Source organism: Carcharhinus amblyrhynchos, chromosome 11 (genome assembly GCF_965287045.1).
Source record: "Carcharhinus amblyrhynchos chromosome 11, sCarAmb.v2.hapA, whole genome shotgun sequence".
Taxonomy (NCBI): Eukaryota; Metazoa; Chordata; class Chondrichthyes; order Carcharhiniformes; family Carcharhinidae; genus Carcharhinus; species Carcharhinus amblyrhynchos.
Genome location: NC_137334.1, coordinates 83,731,294 through 83,757,404, shown reverse-complemented (window position 1 = coordinate 83,757,404; position 26,111 = coordinate 83,731,294). Strand labels below are relative to the sequence as shown.

Sequence of the window (26,111 nt, the reverse complement as noted above, 5' to 3'; positions counted from 1 at the left end):
CGGGTGGCAGGGTGAACAAGATTGGAGAATTCAGGCCAATAGCTACTGGAGACAATTTCAGGAATCTACCGTAGGAGTTCCAGTTGGTTTCCTGGGGTGTGTAGAACATTGGGAAGGTTTCATTGTTAACCAGGTTTACATGTAATAGCTTTGTCACCACATACCATTGGACATTCTGTGATTCACAAAGCAAAATGTTCTTTTGCCTGATTTCATCGGCCACCAACACATATTCTACACTGAATGCTTAAAAGAAATTTAGTTTTGTGTAGCTATTTTTTCCATTAGTAACTCACATCGTCAAGTATTTATCCAACTTTCTTTTAAATCATTTACCATAAATTTTTCAAACATTCCAGTTCCAATTGTTCTTCTGAGGGAAAACTTGTAACTCTGACTAAATCTAGAGCCTTGTCTGGCTATTCAAGAATGATATGGTTGGTCTAAAAGAGTCAGTTTGCCTTAAATACAAATTTATGAACACATATGAATTTTGCATTATGCTACATGATTTTTGAATAACTACAGGGATTACTAAATAATTCCATATTTGTGTCACTGAACATAAACTTTCACATTTGCCAGGTCATTGAATCATATAACTGCTGCTACCAGCGAGAATGGAGAATTCTCAGCCAAATCTCTACTCGCTGCAGCGGGACCGGAGAATCCCAGCCATGGGAAAGTTCAAAGAATTCTGACTATTGTGTAGAAGAGAAAGAATGCAAAATTATCACAAAATTATTTTTCTGATTTGTAGGGCCTGGGTAAGATGCTCTTTTGTAGAGTCAGTGCAGACTCTTTCTGAACTGTAGAGTTTCTATGAATCATAGAACCCTACAGTGCAGAAAGAGGCCCTTCGGCCCATCGAGTCTGCACCAACCACAAACCCACCCAGGCCTTACCCCATATCCCTACATTTTTACCCGCTAATCCCTCTAACCTACGCATCTCAGGACACTAAGGGGCAATTTTTTAGCATGGCCAATCAACCTAACCCGCACATTTTTGGGCTGTGGGAGGAAACCGGAGCACCCGGAGGAAACACACACAGACACAAGGAGAACGTGCAAACTCCACACAGACAGTGATCCGAGCCAGGAATCGAACCCCGGACCCTGGAGCTGTGAAGCAGCAGTGCTAACCACTGTGCTACCGTGCCGCCCTTCCCCCACCAAGGAGTATCACAACCTTTGCCTTCTGAGGGCCACCCCCTGAAACCCTGCAGGATTCATGCAATCAAATTTTTCATGGCTCCTTCTGTTCCCACCGGAGAATACCACCCATAATCACCGGGTGTGGGTGAGGACGGTGGAGTGGTGTGCCTGAGATCCTGGTTCTCACCCCCTTTGAGGAGTGGGCACTGGAGCTTGCAAGAAAGGAGGGGATGCGGACTATTAGCAGCAGCATGGTAGGGTTGGAGTATAAAAGTGAGTACCCGCCAATCCTCCACTTGTTGGAGAAATCTCAAGTAAGTTGCATGCAGCCCAGATTCTCCTCCCTCCCTTGCACTTAACCATTGTGGCCTGTGTTACAAGAAGGGACCCCGACACGCCTGGACAATCCAGAATTATGGCCCCCACTGCTGCTCCCACACAACCTGCCCCTAACAGCTCGGAAGACTCCTCAGAGGAAGTGAATGAAGGGACCTCCGGAGCCACCACCAGTTTTGCGTCGGTTTCTACCTCATGACTCACCATCACAGAGACTCTCACATCAATGGGTCAGGTTAATGGCGAGGCATCTAAGTCACTCTCTGATGTGCACAACACATCCACTCATGTACATCAGGTGGAGGAGGGAATGTCCGAGGCCTCTAGCAAGCAGGAGCCTGTCGGAGGCAAGGACTCAACTGGCCACAGGCCACATGGAGGCGATGACCTTGTGGTCCCATGGAGTGACCCAGGGGCCCACGGGAACACTGAGGGAGGAGAAGGGCTCGTGGGCGGCACAGTAGCACAGTGGTTAGCACTGCTGCTTCACAGCTGTAGGGACCTTGGTTCGATTTCTGTGTGGAGTTTGCACATTCTCCTCATGTCTGCATGGGTTTCCTCTCGGTACTCTGGTTTCCGCCCACAGTCCAAAGGTATGCGGGTTAGGTTGATTGGCCATGCTATGAAATTGCCCCTTAGTGTCCAGGGATGCATAGGTTAGAGGGATTAGTGGGTATATTTTGTAGGGATATGGGGGTAGGATCCGGGTGGGATTGTGTTCGGTGCAGACTCGATGGGCCAAAGAGCCTCTTTCTGCACTGTAGGGTCCTATGATTCTATGAAGGGCTCGAGTCTGTGCTGGGGCTTTCCACCCAGGAGACTGCGGCTGTGGCTGCACCTTCTGACTCCTCCTTTCCTACACCGGAGCATCTCTGGAGCAGTGGGATGAAGAAGGTGTTATGGATATATCCCTGATACCTGGAAGCTGGCCAGAGCCTTCAAGGTTCAGGCCCTCCAAAGGACGATTGCCAAGGACATCACAGGCCACAGAGCCTGATAGGTAGCTGGCCACGTCTACCTCCAATGTACACCCAGGGAGACACTGAGACATAATGGTAAGCCACATAAGGTTAAGAAGTTGTAGCAGCACTAAGATGGTACGGATGAAGGGCAACACGAGGCAGATAGAGTATTTAGGCACTTTAAAGTCTCACGTTCCCATGTTTTTTATATTCTCACTTATTTGGAAGCACTATTATTGGTAACAATAAATGCTATTACACCTCACAACTGTGACTAACTCGCAAGATCATTGGTTACGTTGCAAAAGCCTTCTCGTCAATCTGTAGTTGGAGGGTGGGAATTTGGGGAAGCGGAGAGACAGATGAGGAGGTTAAAGAACTCTGCCCACCTCCAGCCCGGCAACACACGCTTCCCATACCCACTCTCGACCCCACAGAACCCCAGCGTCACACACCCCCCACACCCTCCCACAGACCACCAGCCACACACAATCCCCATAACCGCCCCCCACAGACCTCCAACAACATACATTCCCCACACCCGCCCCACACGTCCCCAGCAACACACACTCCCCATATTCCTCCCCCCACAGATGCCCGGCAACTGCCGCTCCCCATACACCACCACCCCCCACCCCCCACCACAAACCCCCAGCATCACACACTCCCCATACCCGCCGGCAGACACCCGGCAACAGCCACTCCCCATACCCCCCCACAAATCCCCAGCATCACACGCTCCTCATACCCTCCCACAGGCCTCCAGTCTCACACAATCTCCATAACCCACCACCACAGAACCCCAGCATCACACACTCCCCATACCCTCCCACAGACCTCCAGCCACATACAATCCCCATAACCCGCCACCACAGACCCCCAGCAACACACACTCCCCATGTCCACCCCAAAGACCCCTGTAATACACACTCCCCATACACCCCCACAGACTCACAGCAACACACACTCCCCACACCAACCCCCCCACAGATCCCAAATGGCAACTCAGCCTCCCCCATTCACTAATCACCTCTCCCCACCACCCACAAACACACATCCAGAGCACACGTAGTAGTGGTCACAGACATTGCTGCTTGATAAGTCCTGAGGCTGCAGCACTGCCACTTCAGAGAATTTCCAACCCAACCCCCACCTGCGACAGTGCTTGCTGCTGCCAACACTAGGACCCAGAGTCAGCGCAAAAACCTGAGGTCAGTGCTGAGAGTTCCGAGGTTGGACACAGTGACCAACAACAGCCCCCTGACCCGAAATGCAACATGGCCATCACAAAACAATCCCCTCTGAGCAGCACAGAGTAATTTGAAAGTAGAGACTCACCTCCTCAGTCACCCTCACTGATCAAGCACCTGAATCCAACTTTTATAGAGGGGGTATTTTCCAGACCGATCCTGTTGCAGCGAGTGAAGTTGTTAAGGCAGGTGAGCTGGGACAATTGGGAGTGAAACTCACTAATGGCATTATGATGAATGCAAAAATATGCAAATTGCCGTTTCGCCCCTTTTGGGCGGGTTCCCGATCACACTGATTTCATTTCTTGGTAAAATGGGAGTGGGCGTGAAAATGAGCGCCATTCCTGCTGATCGCGTGATGCCCAACTTTCCGGCTGCAAAACGGGTGCAATGAGATCGTAAAATTCCTCCCACTAGGTCTGACTGCATCTGTGGAGCAGGAATAGAGCGAACGTTTCAAGTCTGGATGACACTTCATCGTTCCATGTCCCGTGGGTTTTGGCACGGCCATTTTCATTTGCTGCTGTCTCAAAATTGATAACAGGGGTTTCCAATATACGTTATCTGAAGCAAAATGCACCAGTTACAGGCGTGGCCTCGCTGCCATTCTTTGCTTATCTCTGCGTTAAGTGCGGAAAAGAAAAGCAGCTCAAGTGGACGTGAGATGGTTAATATTGTTCAGCCATTGCCATTCAATCCATAAACCTCAACAGAGATCGACCCAACGGCATTTGTTTGAAGAACTGTGTCCACACGGGCTAAATTCACAAGAGAGAAGATGCCATGTATTGCAATTTGACATCCAGGCAAACCCCCCCGCAGAAGTGCCAGAGGCTGTCAAGGTCATTGCAGCCTTCAACTTTTATGCCTCAGGCTCCTTCCATTATGTCACAGAAGACATCAGTCAGCAGTGCACTGATGCGTGAAGCCTGGAGCTGATGCACTGTAACAATACGGGGCATAAAAAAGTGTTTTGAGAGATGAGACATTGCAGGTGTTAAATGAACCTAAGTTTTTCTCTAAAGCTACAGCGCTGTCTGCAACACTCTGGCAGGTGCAGTCTCACAAGTGGTCTTTATTTTTTGTTTTTTCTTATTTTATTAGTGTCACAAGTAGGTTCACAATAAAACTAAAATGATGTTAGTGTAGAAATCCCCTGCGGCACCTGTTCAGGTACGCTGAGGGAGAATTATTTAGCATGGTCAATCGGCCTACCCCGCACATCTTTGGACTCTGGGAGGAAATTGGAGCACCCGGAGGAAACCCATGCAGACATGGGAGGATGTACAGACTCCACGCAGACAGTCACCCAAGCTGGGAGTTAAACCCGGGTCTTTGGCACTGTCAGACAGCGGTGTTAATCACCGTGCCGCCCCATCTTCTATGTCTCCCCTAGGTTCTCTCTCCGGTCTCTTGTTTTTGCAAAAACAAATTATTATTGATCAAAGAACAGGATGAGGGTTAAAGCTGTCAACAGGCTTCTCATCTCACTTTCTGGATATACATTTGTTTCAATTAAATATAATTCCTTTCAACTTTGTTTTAATAAATTAAGCCCTGCTATCTTGCAGCCAAATATTAAGGTTGCTAGTCTACAGATTTACTATTTCAGGTTCATTCCTCGGTTTAATTAGTCCAATTAAGGAAAGCAATGTTGAAGTCTGGGGTTTGGATTTTACAAGAGACTTCTTAAAAAGCCTGCCCTGGAGTAATAACACGTTGGGGTGGACCAAAGAAGCTCAGAACAAAGAAAGGACAAAGAAAATTAGAGCACAGGAACAGGCCCTTTGACCGTCCAAGCCTGCACCGACCATGCTGCCCGACTGAACTAAAACCCCCAACCCTTCTAGGGACCATTACCCTCTATTTCCATCCTATTCATGTATTTGGCCAGATGGCCCTCAAAACTCATTTCTGTACCTGCTTCCACTACCTCCCCCGGCTGCGAGTTCCAAACACCCATCACCCTCTGTGTAAAAAAACTTGCCTCATACATCTCTTTTAAACCTTGCCCTTCACACTTTAAACCTCTGTCTCCTAGCAATTGACTCTTCCACCCTGGGATAAAGCTTCTGACTATCCACTCTGTCCCTTGTAGACTTCTACCAGGTCAGCCCTCAAGCTCCATCATTCCAGTGCGAACAAACTAACTTCCTCCAAGTTCCTCATAGCTAATGCCCGCCATACCAGGCAACATCTTGGTAAATCAAATATTATTCCTCATGGTCAGACTTCTGCCCCTCAGCTGACACGGAAGGCCAACATCTTATCAATGTTCATGCCAGCAGGACTTTCCCATCCCACTGCAGGGAACAGAGATTTGGTTGGCCGCCAAATTCTCACTGCAGCGAGAGTGTGGTGTGAACACCCGGTAAGATGGCGGCCAAAGCCCATTGGCTGCAGCTGGCCAATCTGATTGGCTAGCAGCTCCAGCAGACTCAGTGGCGCTGGAAGTCAGCAGTGGAGGCTGCAGGGACTGCAAGGAGGAAAAGAGCAATGGCAAGCAGGAGGCAAGCAAACCCTGGGCTGTTAGAGTGGGGAGAAATCCGAGAACTTAAAGAGGAGAAAGAGAGAGGGGGGTCTGTGGGAGGGCTGGGTTTATTGCAAAGGGGTTGGAGTTTAAAGATAGGGAGGCTTTGTTGCATTTGAACAGGGTGTTGGTGAGGCCTCAACTGGAATACTGCGTACAGTTCTGCTCCACTTACCTTAGAAAGGATATAATGGTAACAGTAACATTGGAAGCAGTCCAAAGGCGATGCATCAGGTTAATTCTTGGGATGAGATGGTTGTCTTATCCAGAGAGACTAAATAGTCAGAATCTGTAATCCTTGGAGTTTAGAAGAGGGGTGATGTTATTCAACATATAAGATCCTGAGGGGACTTGATGGGGTAGATAGTGAGATGTTGTCACCAATGAGAGAGTCTTGAACAATGGAAAATAGCTCCAAGATAAACATAGAACATAGAAAACTGCAGCACAAACAGACCCTTCGGTCCACAAGTTGTCCCGATCATATCCCTACCTACTAGGCCTACCTATAACCCTCAATCCCATTAAATCCCATGCACTCATCCAGAAGTCTTTTAAAAGACCCCAATGAGTTCGCCTCAATCACCACCGACAGCAGCCGATTCCATTCACTCACCACCCTCTGAGTGAAAAACTTACCCCGACATCTCCTCTGTACCTACTCCCCAGCACCTTAAACCTGTGTCCTCTTGTAGCAACCATTTCAGTCCTGGGAAATAGCCTCTGAGAATCCACCCGATCTACACCTCTCAACATCTTATAAACCTCTATCAGGTCACCTCTCATCCTTTGTCTCTCCAGGGAGAAAAGACCTAGCGCCCTCAACCTATCCTCATAAGGCATGCCACCCAATCCAGGCAACATCTTTGTAAATCTCCTCTGCACCCTTTCAATAGCTTCCACATCTTTCTTGTAATGAGGCGAGCAGAACTGAGCACAGTACTCCAAGTGGTGTCTGCTCATAAAGGGCTGCTCATTTAAAACTGATGTGCACAGAAATTTCTTCTCACAGAGGATAGTGAATCTCTGAATTCTCTGCTCCACAGGATGGTGGAGGCTGTATCATTAGAGGTATTTCAAGTGGAGATGGATAAATATTTGATGGTTTGAGGAATAGAGGGTCATGGGAAATGGCACAGAAAAGGAGTTGAGGCCAGTGACTTCAATGAGGCCATTGAGGTTGGCCTATTGGAGTATGAACTCTTTGATTAAGGATCCAATTGATGGGCCAATCAGGGGCACTTTGCCTTTTATTTGACCAGGAGTGTCAGTTCCTCTAGCACCCCTGGAGATAGACTGTGGACTGGTGGCACTCTATTAGAGTTTGTAACTAAAGGGATTTTGGTGGAAGGACTTCTACCTCCAAAGACTTATTACAGCTGGCATGGCTCAGCCACAGTCATACTGAATTGTGGGGCAGGATTGAAAGGCCTGGTGGCTTCTGTTTCTTGTCTGGTTCTTGTGGAGGGCAGCTGGTGAGGAACGAAGTGGTGGTGACATGAGTCCACAACGCATATCTTTCTACCAGAATAAATGGTCCCCACGCCTTCAAGTTCACCACCAGTGAGGTGAAGGTGTGAGAGTATTAATTCCATCCTACATTTTACTTACAGTTAGAACTCCTGTTGCACTCCAGGTCCTTGGTTGGGTTATCAAGCATAAAAGCAGACAACAAACCCAGAAAAAAACAGAAGAAGTAGAAGCAGGAGGAGACCAAATGGCCTGTCGTGCCTACTCCCTGTTCAATTTGATCATGGATAATCTTGACTTCCTTGTCCACTCCCCGTATGCCTAGAGTGACCCTTGCCTCAGTCCAAAATGAGCAGCCCCTTATCCTGAAGCACTGCCCTTTTCCCATATTCAAGATTCCCCGAGGAGTGGAAACAACCTTTTAGTGTATTGTATATAAAACAAAATGACAGGTCATCTCATTCTCGACTGAACTTTATAAACAGCGACTGTGGCATATTAAATCACAATTATGCTGAAATGATCTTTGTAACTCTTGTCAATGTAGAGCCAGCCTTGAATTATTGAACATCTCAGTCTGATTTATTACAGCACGGTTTGCAACATTTCAAACCAGTTCCTCTCATTGCCCTTGGACAGCTAACACTGCCGTGAGCAAGCCTTGTATTTGTTTCAAATGATTTCCAGGATTAACTGGTGACACCTGAGGTTCCCTGTCCACAATCTATTTCTGCATCACAAGCAGTATCTTTCAACTGTGACCATTGGAATGGAATAACGCAGGTCACTCCTCAGGTTGCAGCGTCAGACACAATCCATTTTATCTTAAGGTATTCTGAAGTGCTCCCAATATTTCAAACAGAAAGTTCTGAAGTAACTCTGTTGCCGTGGAGGTCCATGACTCATGGTATCTCTCAGCCATCGAAGACATCAATGAGGTGACTTCCGATCATTATAGAACACCATTCACCCGGATCCAGCTTTATAAGACAAGGGACTGCACTTGGGTCCTAATGTTACAGCACAAAAACATTTTTTTTGGACTTCTCAGGGTTTTGTGCCAGTGTTGTTCTTCACAGAACTGCCAGCCTAAGCCTCCTGATCTGCCCTAATACAGTCTAATGAATGCATCCCACTTCCTTGCTAGTTGTAACCCCCATGACTTGCCTGGGCTTGCAAAATCTCACTTACTGTCCTGTCTGGAGACAATACACATCTCTTTAGCCTATGCTTAATGCTATCTCCACTCACATTGTCCATACCTTTAAGACTTAATTAGCTGTAAAGACTTGCTTTCTAATCAGTATTCTGTAAACTGAGTGTGTGTCTCCATGTGCCCTGTTTGTGATCAAAATTCCCCATTGACCTGACAAAGGGACAGAGCCCCGAAAGCTAGTGGCATTTGCTACCATATAAACCTGTTGGACTTTAACCTGGTGTTATGAGACTTCTTGCTGTATTCTTTCTCCACAGAGGTTTACGAGAATGTTGCCAGGGCTCGTAAAGTGTAGCTATGAGGAGAAATTGGTTAGCTTGGGGTTATATTCCTTGGAACAAAGAAGGCTGGCGGACTGACTTCATTGACGTATACAAAATTATGAGGGGAAGAGATACAATGGACAGGATAAAATTGTTTCCCTCAGTGGAGAATTCGAGAACCTGGGGTCATAGATTCAAGATAAGTGCCAGGAGTTGCAGAGGGGACATGAGGAAGATAGAAACTAGGAGGCGTAAGTTTAAGGTGAGAGGGGAGAGATACAAAAGAGTCCAGAGGGGCATTTTTTTCACACAGAGGGTGGTGAGTGTCTGGAACAAGCTGCCCGAGGTAGTAGTAGAGGTGGGTACAATTTTGTCTTTTAAAAAGCTTTTAGACAGTTACATGGGTAAGGTGGGTGTAGAGGGACATGGGACAAAAGTGGGCAATTGGGACGAGCTTAGACGTTTAAAACAAAGGACGACATGAACAAGTTGGGCCGAAAGGCCTGTTTCCATGCTGTAAACCTCTATGACTCGAAGAACTGTTTTTGTACACAGAGGGTAGTGGGGATCTGGAATTCATTGCCCAAATAGCTACAGGACTATGGCCAGGTATAGGAAGGTGAGATTGGAAAGGGCACCTGACTGTTTTGGGCTGGCATGGACAAGATGGGCTGAATGGTCTCCTTCTGTGCCGTAACTTTTCTAAGGTTCTATTTAGAGCTCTACACAGGCCTTGATCGGGTCTGGGTCCGAACAATTACAATGACTAATCATTTGACTGTTCACAAAGTATACATGAAGTCTCGCTGATCCAGAGTCACAGACAACAATGAATATTTGCAGTGAAGATCACTTACAATAGGGAGGTCACAGACAATAGCAAACATTTAACATGGAGGTTGCAGCTTTTATCCACACAGTAATGTCACAGGGAGATCACTATGCAGCTTCTTAAAGGCACATATCAATGTTTGCATTGCTGTATATCCAACATCACAACACAACATTTCCAGTATGTTTTGCTTCTTTTTTTCAGATTTCCAGCACCTGCATTATTTTGCTTTCTTATTACTGCTTTGCTTTTTTTATTCATTCATGGGACATGGGCATCACTGGCTGGCCAGCATTTATTGCTTATCCCTAGTTGCCCTGGAGAAGGTGGTGGTGAGCTGTCTTCTTGAAACGCCACAGTTCATGTGCTGTGCGTTGACCCACAATGTTGTTTGGGAGGGAACTCCAGGATTTTGACCCAGCGACTGCAAAGGAACAGCGATATATTTCCAAGTCAGGAAAGTAAGTTGTTGGAGAGGAACTTGCAGGTGGTGGTGCTCCCATGTATTTGCTGCCCTTGTGCTTCTAAATGGAAGTGGGTTTGGAAGGTGCTGTCTAAGGATCTTTGGTGAATTGTTGCAATGCATCTTGTGGATAGTACACTGCTGCGGCGGTGGAGGGAGTGGGTGTTTGTAGATGTGGTGTCAATCAAGTGGGCTGCTCTGTCCTTTGATGTTCTAATTGTTAGCGTCTCGAAAAGGACATTTCATTGGATAAGTCAAATACCTGCCTATATTAGGTGGTGCGCTCTTTCAGTATGCAAGCTGGTGTCCTTAGGACCCTGATTGTGATTTTGGTGGACTGAATGCCAGGCAGATGCCACCCAGTTTTCCTTACAGGGATGGGAAAGAGTATAGGATACAGCCGAAGAGGGGTACAACAATCTGTTTTAACATATTATTTTGGTGTCAGGAGAACTTGAGATAGGATAGTCCCCTGTCTGGGCTCTCACTCTTCCCCATTACCCCTCAAAAAGACCATGGAGCAATGATGGCCACTCCCTGGACATCCATGAATTGTGCCAGGCTTCATGCCCACAGTTTATCATCAAAGATGTCAGTAAGACCCTGTTCTCAAAAAGGACAGCACCCACCCTCCTGTAACTAACAGACGATGGTGAGAATCTGGAATGCACTCCCTAGGAAGATAGTGAAGACTGGAAACATCACAACCTTTGAACAATATTTGGATGAACAATTAATATATCACAATATTCAAGGGAATGGGACAGGTGCAGGAAAATGGGATTAGCGTGCCTTTAGTAGTAAGTATTGTCGCTGCAGGCTTGATGGATCGAAGGGATTTTCCTGCACTGTATGATTCTACGAGTGGGATTTTACAGCCTTGCTTGTCCCAAAACCATAAAATCCTGCCCAAAGTCAACGGACCTTCCCATGTTCCACCCCTCTCTCGCTCAGATTCCCCTGGTGGGCGGGACAGTAAAATTCCAGCCTCCGAATCTAGAATGGAGCAGTCAACAGACGTGACTCACCTCCTAACTGCCTGAGAGTTAAATTCTATCTTTTACCCCACATTCAAAAGGATTGCAAATGTTTGGAATCCTGGGAACCAGGGAAATACCATTGGTTGCTTTTCTCCTCAGTAGAACTTTCTGCATTGCTCACCACCTCCTTGACTTCAATTGCTAAACTAATGCTGAATCCATCTCAGCAACACGTCACTGGGTCAATGAATTTTAACTTTCCCCATTGGCCTGACATGAGGTGCTTTGTTGAAGATCCAAGCGAACAGCATCTGCTGAATTAAATACCTGAACTAGCTTAATTATCTCCTTAAAGAATTCCAGTAGATTTGTAAGGAGGAGCTGTCAATTCTAAAGCCAAGTTGATTGTTCCCTGTGATATCTGTGCTCTTTAAATATTTATTACCTGGAATGTCCTCAAGCACTTTCTCCACTGTGAATGTAAAGCAAGCTAGCCTGTAATTAACTGAAATTATTGTTTCACTGTAAATATAAGGCTACTAAATGGCCGGAATTTTCCAGCCGTTTACGCCAGTGGGATTCTCTGGTCCCACTGCAGTAAATGGATGTTGGATTGAGCACCAGAAAGTTCCAGTCAATAAGTGTACAGAAGTATTGCTTTATACTAATTACCCCTCTCCATTTTTAGGCTTAAACTCTGCTTTCTGCTGTTATCTACGTAGAAAACAATAACTCAACGGGACTAGCCATATAAATACTGTGGATGCCAGAGCAGGTCAAAGGCTGGGGATCCTGTGGCGTGTAACATACCTCCTGACTCCTCAAAGGCTGTCCAACAACTATGAGGTATAAGCCAGGAGTACAATGGAACTTGCCTGGTAGACTGCAGCTCCAACAACACTCAAGAAGCCCGATACCATCTAGAATAAAGCATCTCACTTGATTGCTAACCATTCCACAAACATTCATTCCTTCTTCTACTGAAGCAGCTTTGTGCGCCATTTACAAGATGCACTGCAGCATCTCAACAATCCTTAGGCAGCACCTTCCAAACTCACAATCAATACCACCTAGAAGGAAAGAAATAGGCACCTGGGGACATCATCCCTACCTGAAGGTTCCCTTCCAAATCACTCACATTTCTGCCACTTCTTTTATTCTTTGGTGGGATGTGGGCATCCCTGGCTGGCCAGCATTTAACACCCACCGCTAATTGCCTTGGAGGGCAGTTGAGAGTCAACCACATTGCTGTGGATCTAGAATCACATGTAGGTCAGACCAAGTAAGGGTGGCAAATTTTCTTCTCTAAAGGATATTAATGACCAGATGGATTTTTCTGACAATTGGCAATGGTTTCATGGTCATCAGAAGATTCATAATTCCATTTTTTTTAATTGAATTCAAATTCTACCATCTGCCGTGGTGGGATTTGAACTCAGATCTCCAGAACATTAGCTGAATTTCTGGATTAATAGTCTAGCAAAATAAAAACAAGAGCACAATAGTAATTCTTGGGTCAGGTCTCATTCAGATCATGTTCAATGCCTGCAAAGCACCTTGGGATAATCTTACTACATTAAAGTTGCTATTTAAATGCAAGTTGTTGCTATTATTATGAATAAATTTCTTTTTCCTCTTTGGTGCTCAGTGACTAACGAGTTTGATTGTCCAGTCAGAAACTCTGTGTTACTTGTCATGGGTTCTGAGGGTCCTTGCGTGGCTGATGAGCCTGATTCTCAAGCTGTACCTCTGAACCCACACGTGGCAGGTTTTTCCGGAGTGGGGGGGGGTTGTTCAGTATTCCTTTCTCAAGCTCCTTTTCAGGGCCTCCTCTTGCCGCTGGGCGCCATCAAAAAGTTGTGTCCTTTCAATCAGCAATCAACCTTGTCGGTATCCTCTGAACAACGGACTCCCAGACATTGGCGTCTATGTTGCATTTCTTGAGGTAAGCTTTCAGTGTGTCTTGGAATTACTTTCTTTGTCCACTTCTTGTCTGCGAACCTTTCATGAGCTGAGAAAAGGAAGTTACCTTTGGCAGGTGGGGCTCTTGCGTCCTAAGCACGTGACTGGTGCAGCAGAGTTGGTTTTGCTTGATTGTGGCCCCGATGCTGGAGCTCTTGACTTGTTCAAGAACACTAATGTTAATATGCTCGTCTTCCCAGCTGATGCGGAGAATCTGTCTCAGACAGTTTTGATGGTATCTCCCCAGGGCGTTGAGGTGTGTCTTTATGTGGTCCAAGAAGAATTGAATGTATGAATAAATTTACACTTTATGCCACTGATATTGATACTTAGGTGTCAAGCATTCAAGTCTTACTGCCAATCAAAGTAAGGTTTAGAAATCTAGTTGTCAAATTACTGCAGGGGGCTGGGTCTTGAAAAAGTACCCATGTGGAGAAAGAAGGACAAACACTTTGATCAGTAACAGTTGGAGAGTTGTAATGAAATGATAGAAGGCTGGGAATGAAGTTATCAAGAGAAGAATATCTTCACTGTCTCAAACAATTGAGGCCAAACTTTTGGCCATATTTAATCATGTTACATAACAAGCTCTGTATGAAGCCTTGAAAACACTTCCATCAGGACTCGAAACATAGGAGATCCAAAACAGGTCAGAGAGTACACTGACGGCACATTCAGAAGACTGAATTACAAGGGTTGAAGTACTCAGCAATGGATCAAAATGTTTACAGAGACAGCATTCTCTGGAGTCTTCGGGAGGAACATCAGCTGGTTGGAAAAAAAATCTTATTGATGGAAGCACAATACAAGCCAAAGAGGCACAGTGGAACTGTAGTTAACGCTGCTGCCTCACAACACCGAGGACCCCAGTTCAATTCAAGCCTCGGGTGACTGTCTGTGTGGAGTTTGGATGTTCTGCCCATGTCTGCATGGGTTTCCTCCGGGTGCTCTGGTTTCCTCTCATAGTCTGAAAGACATGCTGGTTAAGTGGATTGGCCATGCCAAGTTACCCCTTTGCTTTCCAAGTTGCGTAGGTTATGGGGATTAGCGGGGTAAATGTGTGGGGTTACGAGAATAGATAAGATGCTGTTTCGGAGACTCTGTACAGACTTGATAGGCCAAATGGCCTCCTTCTGTGCTGTATGTATACTATGGAAAATATGAAAGCTAACCTTTAATATGTTAAATAAATGAAAACTTTCACAAATTAAAATCAAGTCTTAAAAGTAAAAAAAAATCAATATCTGAACTACATAGAGGGCAAACCTATCTAAAATACAGGGAAAACCTATCAATATTTGCCGAAACTCATTAAAAGGGAGATATGAAAAGCTGGGAAAACTTGTGTGTGAAAATGAGTAGAAATGTTATTGCCTTTTTGATAAACAGCAGAATTCATCTTCAATGTTGTGAAACTCCAGCACTGCCGTCCCATGGGATTTTCCATCCATTTATTCACTGATCACTTGTCGAAATTAACTGCAAACAATCATAGAATCCCTGCAGTGCACAAAGAGGCCATTCAGCCCATTGAACATGCACTGACAACAATCCCACCCAAGCCCTAATCCCGTAACCCCACATATTTACCCAGCTAATCCCCCTGACACTAAGGAGCAATTTAGCATGGCCAATCAACCTAATCTGCACATCTGTGTAATGTGGGAGGAAACCGGAGCAACTGGATGAAACCCACGCAGACACAGGGAGAACGTGCAAACTCCACACAGACAATTGCCCGAGGTTGGAACTGAACTTGTTTCCTGGTGCTTTGAGGAAAACACAAACTCACATTTATCTTGCTTAGATTTTGTATGCTTATTCTACAAACCTTTACTTACACAGAGAGGTATATGAATACATGTTTTACCGAAGGACACTAAAACAAGATGGCTGTTTCTAGCATGTATCATCACGTATCAGCAGAACATTTTGATGACTGTTTTCAGCCACCTCCAACACTTTAGTAAATTGCCCATTTTGCCTGTGCTAAGCCTAGACGATGAGACCTATTTAATGTTCTGGGAACCCGGGTTCGAATCCTGCCAGGGCATATGTTGGAATTTGAATTAAGAATCTACTGATGAACATGAAACCATTGTTGATTGGTGGAAATAACTCATCTGGTCAACAATGTCCTTTAGGAAAAGAAATCTGCCGTCCTTACCCGGTCTGGCCTACATGTGACTGAAGAACCACTCTCAGCTGCTCTGAAATGGTCCAGCAAGCCACAAATGGGGACAATGACTTGGGGGATATCCTCACTTTCCCACTTTAACACACATCAGCATTGGGGCATTCACTGGATAATAATTTATACTGACCTCGAGGTGGGAGCTGACTGATATTGCCCTGGATTCCTGATCAAAGCCCAACATAAATAAAATGGATTAGCTCCTTCACAACAGATTGGAGCAAGTCCACTGGGTGGCAGCTGGGATTTTCGGCTCACGTGAATCTGAGAAGATAAGCCCTCAGTGTCTGAATGACAGCGGGCAATACATACATACCTTCTGACAAGGTCCGATGATATTGGTGCTGGAGGCAAGGGACACTGAGAATAATCCCAGTGAAATTGACCATGGTAATAGTCAGAGATAAACCTAATCTTATCTTCTCTTGCCCCTGCGTAACGAATAAGCTCGATAACTAGAAGCTGATTTCATTGTCATTAAGTTCATGACTTCATAAGATATAGGAGCAGAATTAGGCCATTTGGCCCGTTGAGTCTGCTCCATCATTCGATCATGGCTGATATGCTCCTCATTCCCATTTTTCTGCCTTCTCCCCATAACCCTTCCAACCATTATCAATTAAAAATCTGCCTAGCTCCTCCTTAAATGTACTCACTGTCCCAGCAACCACCTCACTTTTGGGTAGTGAATTCCATAGATTCACAACCCTTTGGGAGAAACAGTTTCTCTTCAACTCTGTTTTAAATTTGCTACCTTCCGTCCTCAGACTATGACCTCTCGTCCTAGAATGTCCACTTGCTTGAGGTCACCATTCTTCCATTAGCATTCCAACAGCAGCCTTGTTGAGAATAGGATAGAGGTTGGAGAAGAAGAAATTAAGAAGACATCAAGAAGAAATTAGATATGGCTCTTGGGGCTGAAGTGATGAAGGGATATGCGAAGAGTGGGGGGGGGGGGGGGGGGGGGGAGTCAGGATATTGAATGTGATGATCAACCATGATTGTAATGAATGGCAGAGTGGTCACGAAGAGCCAATGGCCTAATCCTGCTTCAAGTTTCTATAGTAAGAAGTCTCTCAACATCAGGTTAAAGTCCTTCATCATCTGAAGAGTCAGCGCTCCAAAAGCTTGTGCTACCAAATAAACCTGTTGGACTATAACCTGGTGTGGTGAGACTTCTTACAGTGCTTACCCCAGTCCAACACCGTCATCTCCTCATCTGGTTTCAGTGTAAGAGCCTTCTGATCTGGTTGGCTCAGTATGAAAATTTGTGGCACAACGAGGGCTGAATTTTCTAGTCCCGCCGAGGATGACCTTCCCCCTCACCCCCCCCCGGCCCCCATCCCCACCACCTCCCTGCCCTCCACAATGCATAACTTGGTGGAAGAATGGGCACGCCATGTAAACACTGTAGATATTGGAATTAAAGATCCCACTGGTGGCCAGTGTTGAGCCATTGCCACCATTGAAAAATATGCTGGGGGGATGGGGTGGGGGATAAGTAAGGCCATCTAGAATAGCAATTTTATCTCTTTGTCTCATAAAAAATAGATTATAGGCTAACTTTATGTATCAACTCATTTTCAGCAACAAATAGGGGGATAAATTTTTGAACTAGATTAGTATGTTAGTTCTAATTATTCATTATAAATGTATCAGTCTTACCATTTTTCGACAGCGTCACAGCCACATATTCCCCATTAAGAGAACTGATGTAGAGAAGCATACAGGGTGTATGTATAGTCCGAAAACGGAACGCAATATTCTCCTTTAAGAGAGTAACATCTGAGGACACAGTCGATGTAGGGTCACTTAGGTTCCTGACAATGATGGAAGATTCCTCCAATGTGTATATCACTGATGTCCCAGACTCAAATAGGGCAGAGATCTCTAAAAACCAGAACAAGAACACAAAAATTCAGGTCAAACGTATTATACTTTAATCCCATACTGCTTGCCAACATGTCAGATGCAGGGACAGGAGAAATAAACAAACTGCTTTTCCACAAATATGGTGTGTGTGATAATTAGATCAGAAACGGTATCACAGTACCACAAGGGAGGCAATGGTCTAGTGGTATTATCACTAAACTACTGATCTAGAAACTCAGCTAACATTCTGAGGAACTGGGTTCAAATCCTGCCAGGGCAGATGGTGGAGTTTGAATTCAATAAAAGTAGCTGGTGTTAAGTACATACTGATGACCATGAAACCATTGTTGATTGCCAGGAAAATCCCATCAAGGCACTAATGTCCTTTAGGGAAGATAATCTGTTGTCCTTACCCAATCTGGCTTACATGTGACTCCAGAGACATAGCAATATGGTTGACTCTCAACCGCCCTCTGGAATGGCCTAGCATGCCACTCACTTATATATTGCAGAATTTCAAGAAGGCAGTTCACCATGGCCACTTTCTCAAGGGCAACTATGTTATTTTATTTTTTATTAGTGTCACAAGTAGACTTACATTAACACAGCAATGAAGTTACTGTGAAAATCCCCTAGTCGCCAAGTGTTTAGGAAGGATAGGCAGGAGGGAAAAGGGGGGCGCGTAGCTCTGCTGATTAAGGATAGCATCATGGTGGTAGCAAGGGATGATATTGGAGCCAAGGAGCAGAGGGTGGAATCGTTGTGGGTGGAGATGAGGAACAGCAAAGGGAGGAAGACGCTGGTGGGTGTCGTCTATAGGCCCCCGAATAATGATCTGGAGATGGGGCGGGCTGTTAACACGCAAATAAGTGCGGCGTGCAGGAATGGGACGGCCGTAGTTATGGGGGATTTCAATCTGCATATTGATTGGTCGACCCATGTTGGACGTGGGGGGCTCGAGGAAGAGTTCTTGGAATGCTGCCGGGATAGTTTCCTCGAACAGTGTGTGTTGGAGCCGACGAGGGAGCGAGCTATCTTGGATCTGGTGCTATGTAATGAAGCGGGTAGAATTAGGGACCTTGTGGTAAAGGATCCTCTTGGGGAGAGTGATCATTGTATGGTGGAGTTTCTGGTGCAGATGGAGGAGGAGAAAGTGGGTTCCCGGACACGCGTCCTTTGTTTGAATAGAGGGGAATACGGTAGGATGAGAGAAGAATTGGCGAATGTAGACTGGGAGAGCGCGTTGGAGGGAGGGTCTGTTGAGGAGCAGTGGAGGATCTTTAAGGAGATCTTTCTTGGTGCTCAACGGAAATTTATTCCAATGGTCAAAAAGGATAGTAGGAGGAGAGGTAATAAGCCGTGGATAACGAAGGAGGTGAAGGAAAGTGTTAAACTAAAAGCGGAGGAATTTAGAGTAGCTAAGAGTAGTGGGCGAGAAGAGGATTGGGAGAGGTTTAAATGTCAACAAAGATTGACAAAGAAGTTGATAAGGAAGGGTAGGATAAACTATGAAGCTGGGCTAGCGCTTAATATAAAAAAGGATAGCAAGAGTTTTTATAAATATATAAAAAGGAAGAGGCTGGCTAGGGTGAATGTTGGTCCTTTAGAGGATGAGAAAGGGGACCTAGTGGAAGGGGATGGGGATATGGCTAAGGTATTGAATAACTTTTTGTTTCTGTCTTCACGGAGGAGGACGTGAATAATTTGCCGGGTGTTAGCGATGGAAAGGTGGTAGGACTGGAGGGTCTTAATGACATTACTGTTACTAGAAAGGCGGTGCTCGACAGACTGGAGGGGCTGATTGTGGACAAGTCCCCAGGACCGGATGGAATGCATCCGAGGGTTCTGAAAGAAATGGCGGAGGTGATAGTGGATGCCTTGGTGGTTATTTTCCAAACGTCGCTGGATTCCGGGGAAGTGCCGGATGATTGGAAAACGGCTAATGTTACGCCGTTGTTTAAGAAGGGTGCCAGGCAAAAGGCGGGGAATTATAGGCCAGTTAGTTTAACGTCTGTGGTAGGTAAAATGTTAGAATCTGTCATTAAGGAGGAAATTGCGAGGCATCTTGAAGGGAATTGCTTGATAGAGCAGACGCAGCACGGTTTCATTAAAGGGAAGTCGTGTCTGACAAATTTACTGGAGTTCTATGAGGATGTGTCTAGGGCGGTGGACAGAGGAGAGCCGGTGGATGTGGTCTTTCTAGATTTTCAGAAGGCGTTTGACAAAGTGCCTCACAAGAGGTTATTGCAGAAGGTCGAGGGACATGGAGTTGGGGGTAGGGTGTTAGCGTGGATAGAGGATTGGTTGTCAAATAGGAGGCAGAGAGTGGGGGTCAACGGGTGCTATTCGGATTGGCGGATGGTGACTAGTGGAGTGCCCCAGGGGTCGGTGCTGGGGCCTCAGCTTTTTACCATTTATATAGATGATCTGGAGGAGGGAACCGAGTGTAGAGTGTCGAAATTTGCTGATGACACCAAGATTGGGGGAAAGGCAAATTGTGCGGAGGGTGTGGAGAGTCTGCAGAAGGATCTAGATAGGCTGGGCGAATGGGCCAGGAAATGGCAAATGGAATTTAATGTTGGCAAGTGTGAGGTGGTCCACTTTGGTAGGAAGAATGGTAGGAAGGACTATTACTTACGGGGCGAAAAACTGCAGCAGGCGACGGTGCAGAGGGACCTCGGGGTCCTTGTACATGAGTCGCAAAAACCCAGCTTGCAGGTGCAGCAGGTGGTCAGGAAGGCGAATGGGATGCTGGCCTTCATAGCGAGGGGGATTGAATATAAAAGTAGGGAGGTCTTGCTGCAGCTGTATAGGGCATTGGTGAGGCCGCAGCTGGAGTACTGTGTGCATTTTTGGGCGCCGCACCTGCGCAAAGATATTTTGGCCTTGGAGGGAGTGCAGAGGAGGTTTACTAGGCTGATACCGGAGTTGAGGGGGTTGAGCTATGAGGAGAGGCTGAATAAACTGGGCTTGTACTCGTTAGAGTTTAGAAGAATGAGAGGAGATCTCATTGAGACGTATAAGATGATGAATGGGATGGATAGGATAGAGGCGGAAAGACTCTTCCTGCTCAAAAAAGACAATAGGACTAGGGGGCACAGCCTCAAGATAAAAGGGGGGCGGTTTAGAACGGAGTTGAGGAGGAACTTCTTCACTCAAAGGGTGGTGAATCTCTGGAATTCTCTGCCCGTTGAAGTGGTGGAGGCTGCCTCGCTAAATATTTTTAAGACGCGGGTTGATGGGTTTTTGATAGGAGAGGGGATTAAGGGTTATGGGGAGAGGGCGGGAAAGTGGAACTGAGCCACGACAGATCAGCCATGATCTTATTGAATGGCGGGGCAGGCTCGAAGGGCTGGATGGCCTACTCCTGCTCCTATTTCTTATGTTCTTATGTTCTTATGTCACACTCCAGCGCCTGTTTGGGTACACTGAGGGACTATCTAGCATGGCCAATGCACCTAATCAACATGTGTTTCAGGCTGTGGGAGGAAACAGGAGCGCCTGGAAAAAGCCCAAGCAGACACAGGGAAAACATACAGAATCAGCACAGACAGTGACTCAAGCCAGGAATTGAAACCAGGTCCTTATTGCTGAGAGGCAGCAGTGCTAACCACTGTGCCACCGTGCTGCGCCAAAGGGGTAGGCAAAAAATGCTGGCCAGCCAGCGACGCCCATATCCCAGGAATGAATTTAAAGAAGTGGCCTCAAAGTCTTCTTGCTTTATAGCAGTATGGGAGAATATTTGACATTTGCACAAATTACTTTTTCTCCAATTTTCATTGAATCATAGAATATCTATAGCACAGAAGGAGGCCATTTAGCCCATCCAGTCTGTACCGACCACAGGCCCTTTTTCTGTAAGCCCACACATTTACCCTGCCAGATCCCCTGACACTAGCATGGTCAATCAACCTAACCCGCACATCTTTGGGCTATGGGAGGAAACTGGAGCACCTGGAGGAAACCCACACAGACACGGGGAGAATGCGCAAACTCCACACAGACAGTGACCTGGGGCCAGAATTGAACCTGGGTTCCTGGCACTGTGAGGCAGCAGTGCTAACCACTGTGCCACCATGCCGCACCTCTATTATCTCTATTAACACTTCCATTAATATAGCAAAATGAATTCATACAAATGCATTGTGTTCATTACACTTATCTTATACAGCATAACTAGGCTTTATACCAGAAATGGTAATAGGGTATATTGCTTTGCTGGGTTAACTTTAGAGAAACGCACTGGCAGCCACAAATTATATCAAGTTACTTTGTGAAGACTCACGTACACAACAACATGTTTACACCTGCAGCTACACAGCCATTATACATTATACAGCATTATTTATCTTGTAAGTTTTAATCTTGCATCATTGTTCGACCAGAAGATTTTTGTTAACTATAAGTTAGAGGCAACACTTGTCCGGCTGAATACTTCATGCGGACAGTTACGTTTTACTAGATTGTGTGGGGACTGTGGGAATCTTGACTGCAACAATTCCATGCCTGCAAGTTTACAACATGTTATATATATATCTTTAATTTATGGTGAAGGATGATAGGCTGCAAAGCAATTTAAATAAATTACAGCGCACATCACTTTAGAGAACATGCATCCAATTTCCCCCGTAAGATAAGAAATTTTAAAAGTATTTCTTCAGATGTGGCCTTTACTGTTAAAATGGATGGGGACCTGATGAATGCAGGGAGGTTTTGTGAAGAAAATTGCCTACAGCAACCTTTAGGCATTTCGCCTTCCTTTCCAATGTGTGTAAAATTGTAATTAATGATAAAAGATACATGTAATAGAAATGCACTCTTTTTTTTATACCTTGGAAGTTCAAATGAAGTTTTTGCAAAGAAAATATTGGAAAGCCATGTCCCATCATTAGCCAGAAGCACTATCACTCCAGCCACAATAAATATTCATTCAATTGTTAATTGATGATTGTTGCAGCATTTGTTCATATGATGTAACATTCAACTAACCGTAAATGTGACATGAGCTTTGTCACTGATGGAAAGCAGAGGATGCACTGTGAATGTAAATATTGGGCAGTTAGGTTTTGATGAGAATTCAATATCAAACCAGGTTGATTTTATTATTCAAATTCAGAACAGCGATTCCTGCTGGAACGATGTCACTTCTTGAATAAAACCACTATCTCTATAAATATATTTGTGTTTTACAAGAGAGGATAGAGCGAACGATTTGAGTCTGGGTGACCTTTCATTAGAGCTTTGTTGAACTCTGACAAAGGGTCATCCAGATTCGAGTTGTTAGCTCTATTCACTCTCCACAGATGCTATCAGACCTGCTGAGACTTTCCAACATTCTCTATTTTTGTTTCAGATTCCAGCATCCGCAGTATTTTACTTTTATTTTTGCACTTTTCATCTTGTACGATGTAATGCTGCCTTTAGCACCTCTCTCTCAATGGGATACATTTTCTAATTCTGTCAGGCTCGATGGGCTGAATGGTCTCCTTCTGCACTGTTGGGATTCTATGATTCCATGATTCTATGGTATAGGAGCCAGAACTGGAACATAGTCAGATTATCACATGCGAAGATGTACAAAACCATAAGGTTGGACAATTTAAATAAGTGTTTGCATCTGCAGAAGTTGCTAGCTAAAGGCAATCCTATAATTTAAAATCTAGTTGGCAATCACCATTCAGCCATTGCTGCCTAATTCCAGCCAACATCACTTGCCTGTGGCACCGGTCGCTCTGAGATCCCTGTCCTTCCAGAAGCGGCCACAGTCTCTACGTTGGCGCTGCAGAGCATAGGATCTGTCACCCTCTGATTGGCCGATCTCTCTCAGCAGGCAAGAATTCCGGCTCTGGAATCTTGATCCTGGAGGAAGTCCTGCTGTGGGTCTCGCCACTGCTTGATTGGCTAGTGGTTCAATGGGCCTTCCCAAAAAGAGGCAACGTGGGTCTCTCACTAGCTGTCCAGGCAGCAGGCAAGACCCCAGTGTTGTGACAAGATTCCACACCAGTTTTCTGATCAGGAGATAAAGGGCAGGATTCTATGGTCACGCCCACCTGAAAACTGGAGATTCCCGTCTGACGCCAATGGATCTTTAAATGGTCCAACCCTCCACCCACGAGAATTCCAGTGGCGGGTGGGATGGGAGAATTCTGGCCATAATAAGATATACTTTTGGAGCAGATTGTGATTGTTGCTCCTGATCAACCAAATCTATTTTGATTCTTGTATGTAGATCAAACAAGACCCCTTCTCTTGAAGGCTTTGCAATCTTGCTACTTCAGCAAGAAGCCCTACACACATTTTAGGAATTCCGTTTCTTTTTCTCCCTACCTGGATTGAAGGAAAGAATCTTGTACCCTCTTCCCATAGCCCGTTTGTTCGTTGGGCAGGTATACACTCAGCCGATAGGATGACAGGTGGGGACCCTGTTGCCTCCTTCCCAGCCTCCGCCTAGAGTATGTCCACAGCAAGTAGGCTGGTGGATGGCCTTCCAATCCGGCCACCAATGGAGGCCTTAAGCAAACAATTAATGTCCACTTAAGGACTTCATCCCACCACCACTGGGATGAACCCAACAGCATTCAGGGAGCTTGTCATGCATGGAAGACATTAAGTCAGCCCTTTTGTGTTTGCTTGTGGGTGTCTGGGTGGGGGTCCCTCACTCAAAGCCAACCCCCAGTGGGACTGCTGAATATAGAGCAGCTGGCCTGAAGGATATGTGCTTGGCGCCTGCTGCAAAAAATCCAGCCTCATACTTCCATATTCCTCCAACTCATTCTTTCCCCTGTTTACAACCAGTTGATTTTAACTTTTCTTTCTCCGTGTTGCTAAATCCTTTATTTTTTTCTGAACTGTTTTAGCATTCTTTTCTTGCTGTTTCAGGTTACTACTCTTATTTCTCCTTTCATTCCAAATAACTCTTCATCATAAGACCATAAGTTATAGGAGCAGAATTAGGCCAGTTGGCCCATTGAGTCTGCTCTGCCACTCAATCATGGCTGATATGATTCTCATTCCCGTTCTCCTGCCTTCTCCCCGTAACCCTTGATCACCTTATTGATCAGGATCCCATCTATCTCTGTCTTAACGACACTCAATGACCTGGCTCTGTAGCCTCCTGCAGTAAAGAGTTCCACAGGTTCACCACCTTCTGGGCTGAAGAAATGTCTCCTCAGCTCAGTTTTAAAGGAGCATCCCTTCACTCTGAGGTTGTGCCCCCAAATTCTGATCTCTCCCACTGGCGGAAACATCTCTCCAGATTCACTCTATCTTGGCCTCTCAGTATTCTGTAAGTATCAATTAGATCCCCTCCCCCCATCCTTCTAAACTCCATTGACTATAGAAGTGCATAGAAAAATAGAATTATTTGCTCACTCATCCAGCGCTGCCCGTATGTATGCCGTCCTTCCCACCTTTCACTGAACTGGTTCCACAGCCCCGCAAAGTGGAACCAACAGGTAGCTAAAGGCCATTCCATCTTCATCTGCTGGCAGTGGCGTTGCTCCCTCTTTTTGTCTGTTCAAGGTAGATAGTGCTTCAACCCCTTCCAGCAGATGCTCACTGCGCAATTACTGCATCTGCCTAGCAGAAAGTCAACTCACTGGAGCAATCCCCTGCTGAAAACCCTATCTGAATTAAAATTTGCCCTATTTATTTGATTTGTCAGTCCTAGTCCATTTAGCGATAAATGGAAAAATAGATAGAAATAGAAAAGTAGGAGCAAGAGGAGTCTATTTGAGCCTTTGAGCTTGCTCTACCATTCAGTCTGATCATGGCTTCCCCACTTACCCCCATATCCTTTGATCCCTTCAGCCCCAAAAGCTATATATAACTCCTTCTTGAAAACACAACTGCTTTCTGTGGTAACAAGTCAGCTCACCAGCTTCTGCTTGAAGAGATTCCTCCTCATCTCAGTTCTAAGCAGCTTTACCCCAATCCTTAGACTATGACTCCTGGTTTTGGACATGCCCACCATCGGGAAAGTCCTTCCTGCCTCCACCCTGTCTAGCCCTGTGAGAATTTTACAGGTTTATATGAGATTCACTCTCATCCTTCTGAGCTCCAACGAATATAATCCTAACTGATTCAATCTTTCCTCTTACATCTGTCTTGCCATCCCAGGAATCATCCTGGTAAACCTTTGCTGCACTCCCTCTATGGTCAGAACATCCTTCCTCAGATAAGGAGACCAAAACTGCACACAATATTCCCTTTTAAGGGAAACACCTTCAACCTATATCAGACGTACATAGATATACTCTGTTTCACTGAGCAAAATATACAAAGTCTGAGATCACGTACCAACCGACTCAAGAACAGTTTCTTCCCTTGCACCATCAGACTTTTGAATGGACCTACCTTTTATTAAATTGATCTTTCTATGACTACAACACTACATCCTCTCTCCTTTCCTTTTCTCCATGTACTCTACAAATGGTATGCTTTATAGTGTGTGAGAAATAATGCTTTTCACTGTATACAAATACAATAATAAATCAAATCAAATCAAAGTGTTCTCATAGTTGCATTACACCAGATGCTGAATCTCACCACTGAACAACAACCAAAAGGCTGAGAGTAATCTAGGCAGGTGGAAAATATGACACAGTTTAGCCAGACAAAAGGAA

The 26,111-nt window shown here is 45.4% G+C and overlaps 1 protein-coding gene and 1 long non-coding RNA gene across 2 annotated transcripts in view; one reads left to right on the top strand and one right to left on the bottom strand.

Moving 5' to 3' along the window:
• The window catches only part of LOC145350300 (uncharacterized), a 41,781-nt gene extending 41,095 nt beyond the window's left edge, over positions 1-686 (top strand). Inside the window, exon 3 of the long non-coding RNA XR_013888173.1 lies at positions 586-686. This is a non-coding gene — a long non-coding RNA (uncharacterized LOC145350300). The remainder of the gene's footprint in view (positions 1-585) is intronic.
• LOC145350299 (contactin-associated protein-like 5) overlaps positions 1-26,111 on the bottom strand; it is a 644,548-nt gene that overhangs the window by 152,036 nt on the left and 466,401 nt on the right. Inside the window, exon 19 of the mRNA XM_080199493.1 lies at positions 17,281-17,505. Coding sequence (XP_080055619.1) covers positions 17,281-17,505 — 225 coding nt within the window. The remainder of the gene's footprint in view (positions 1-17,280; positions 17,506-26,111) is intronic.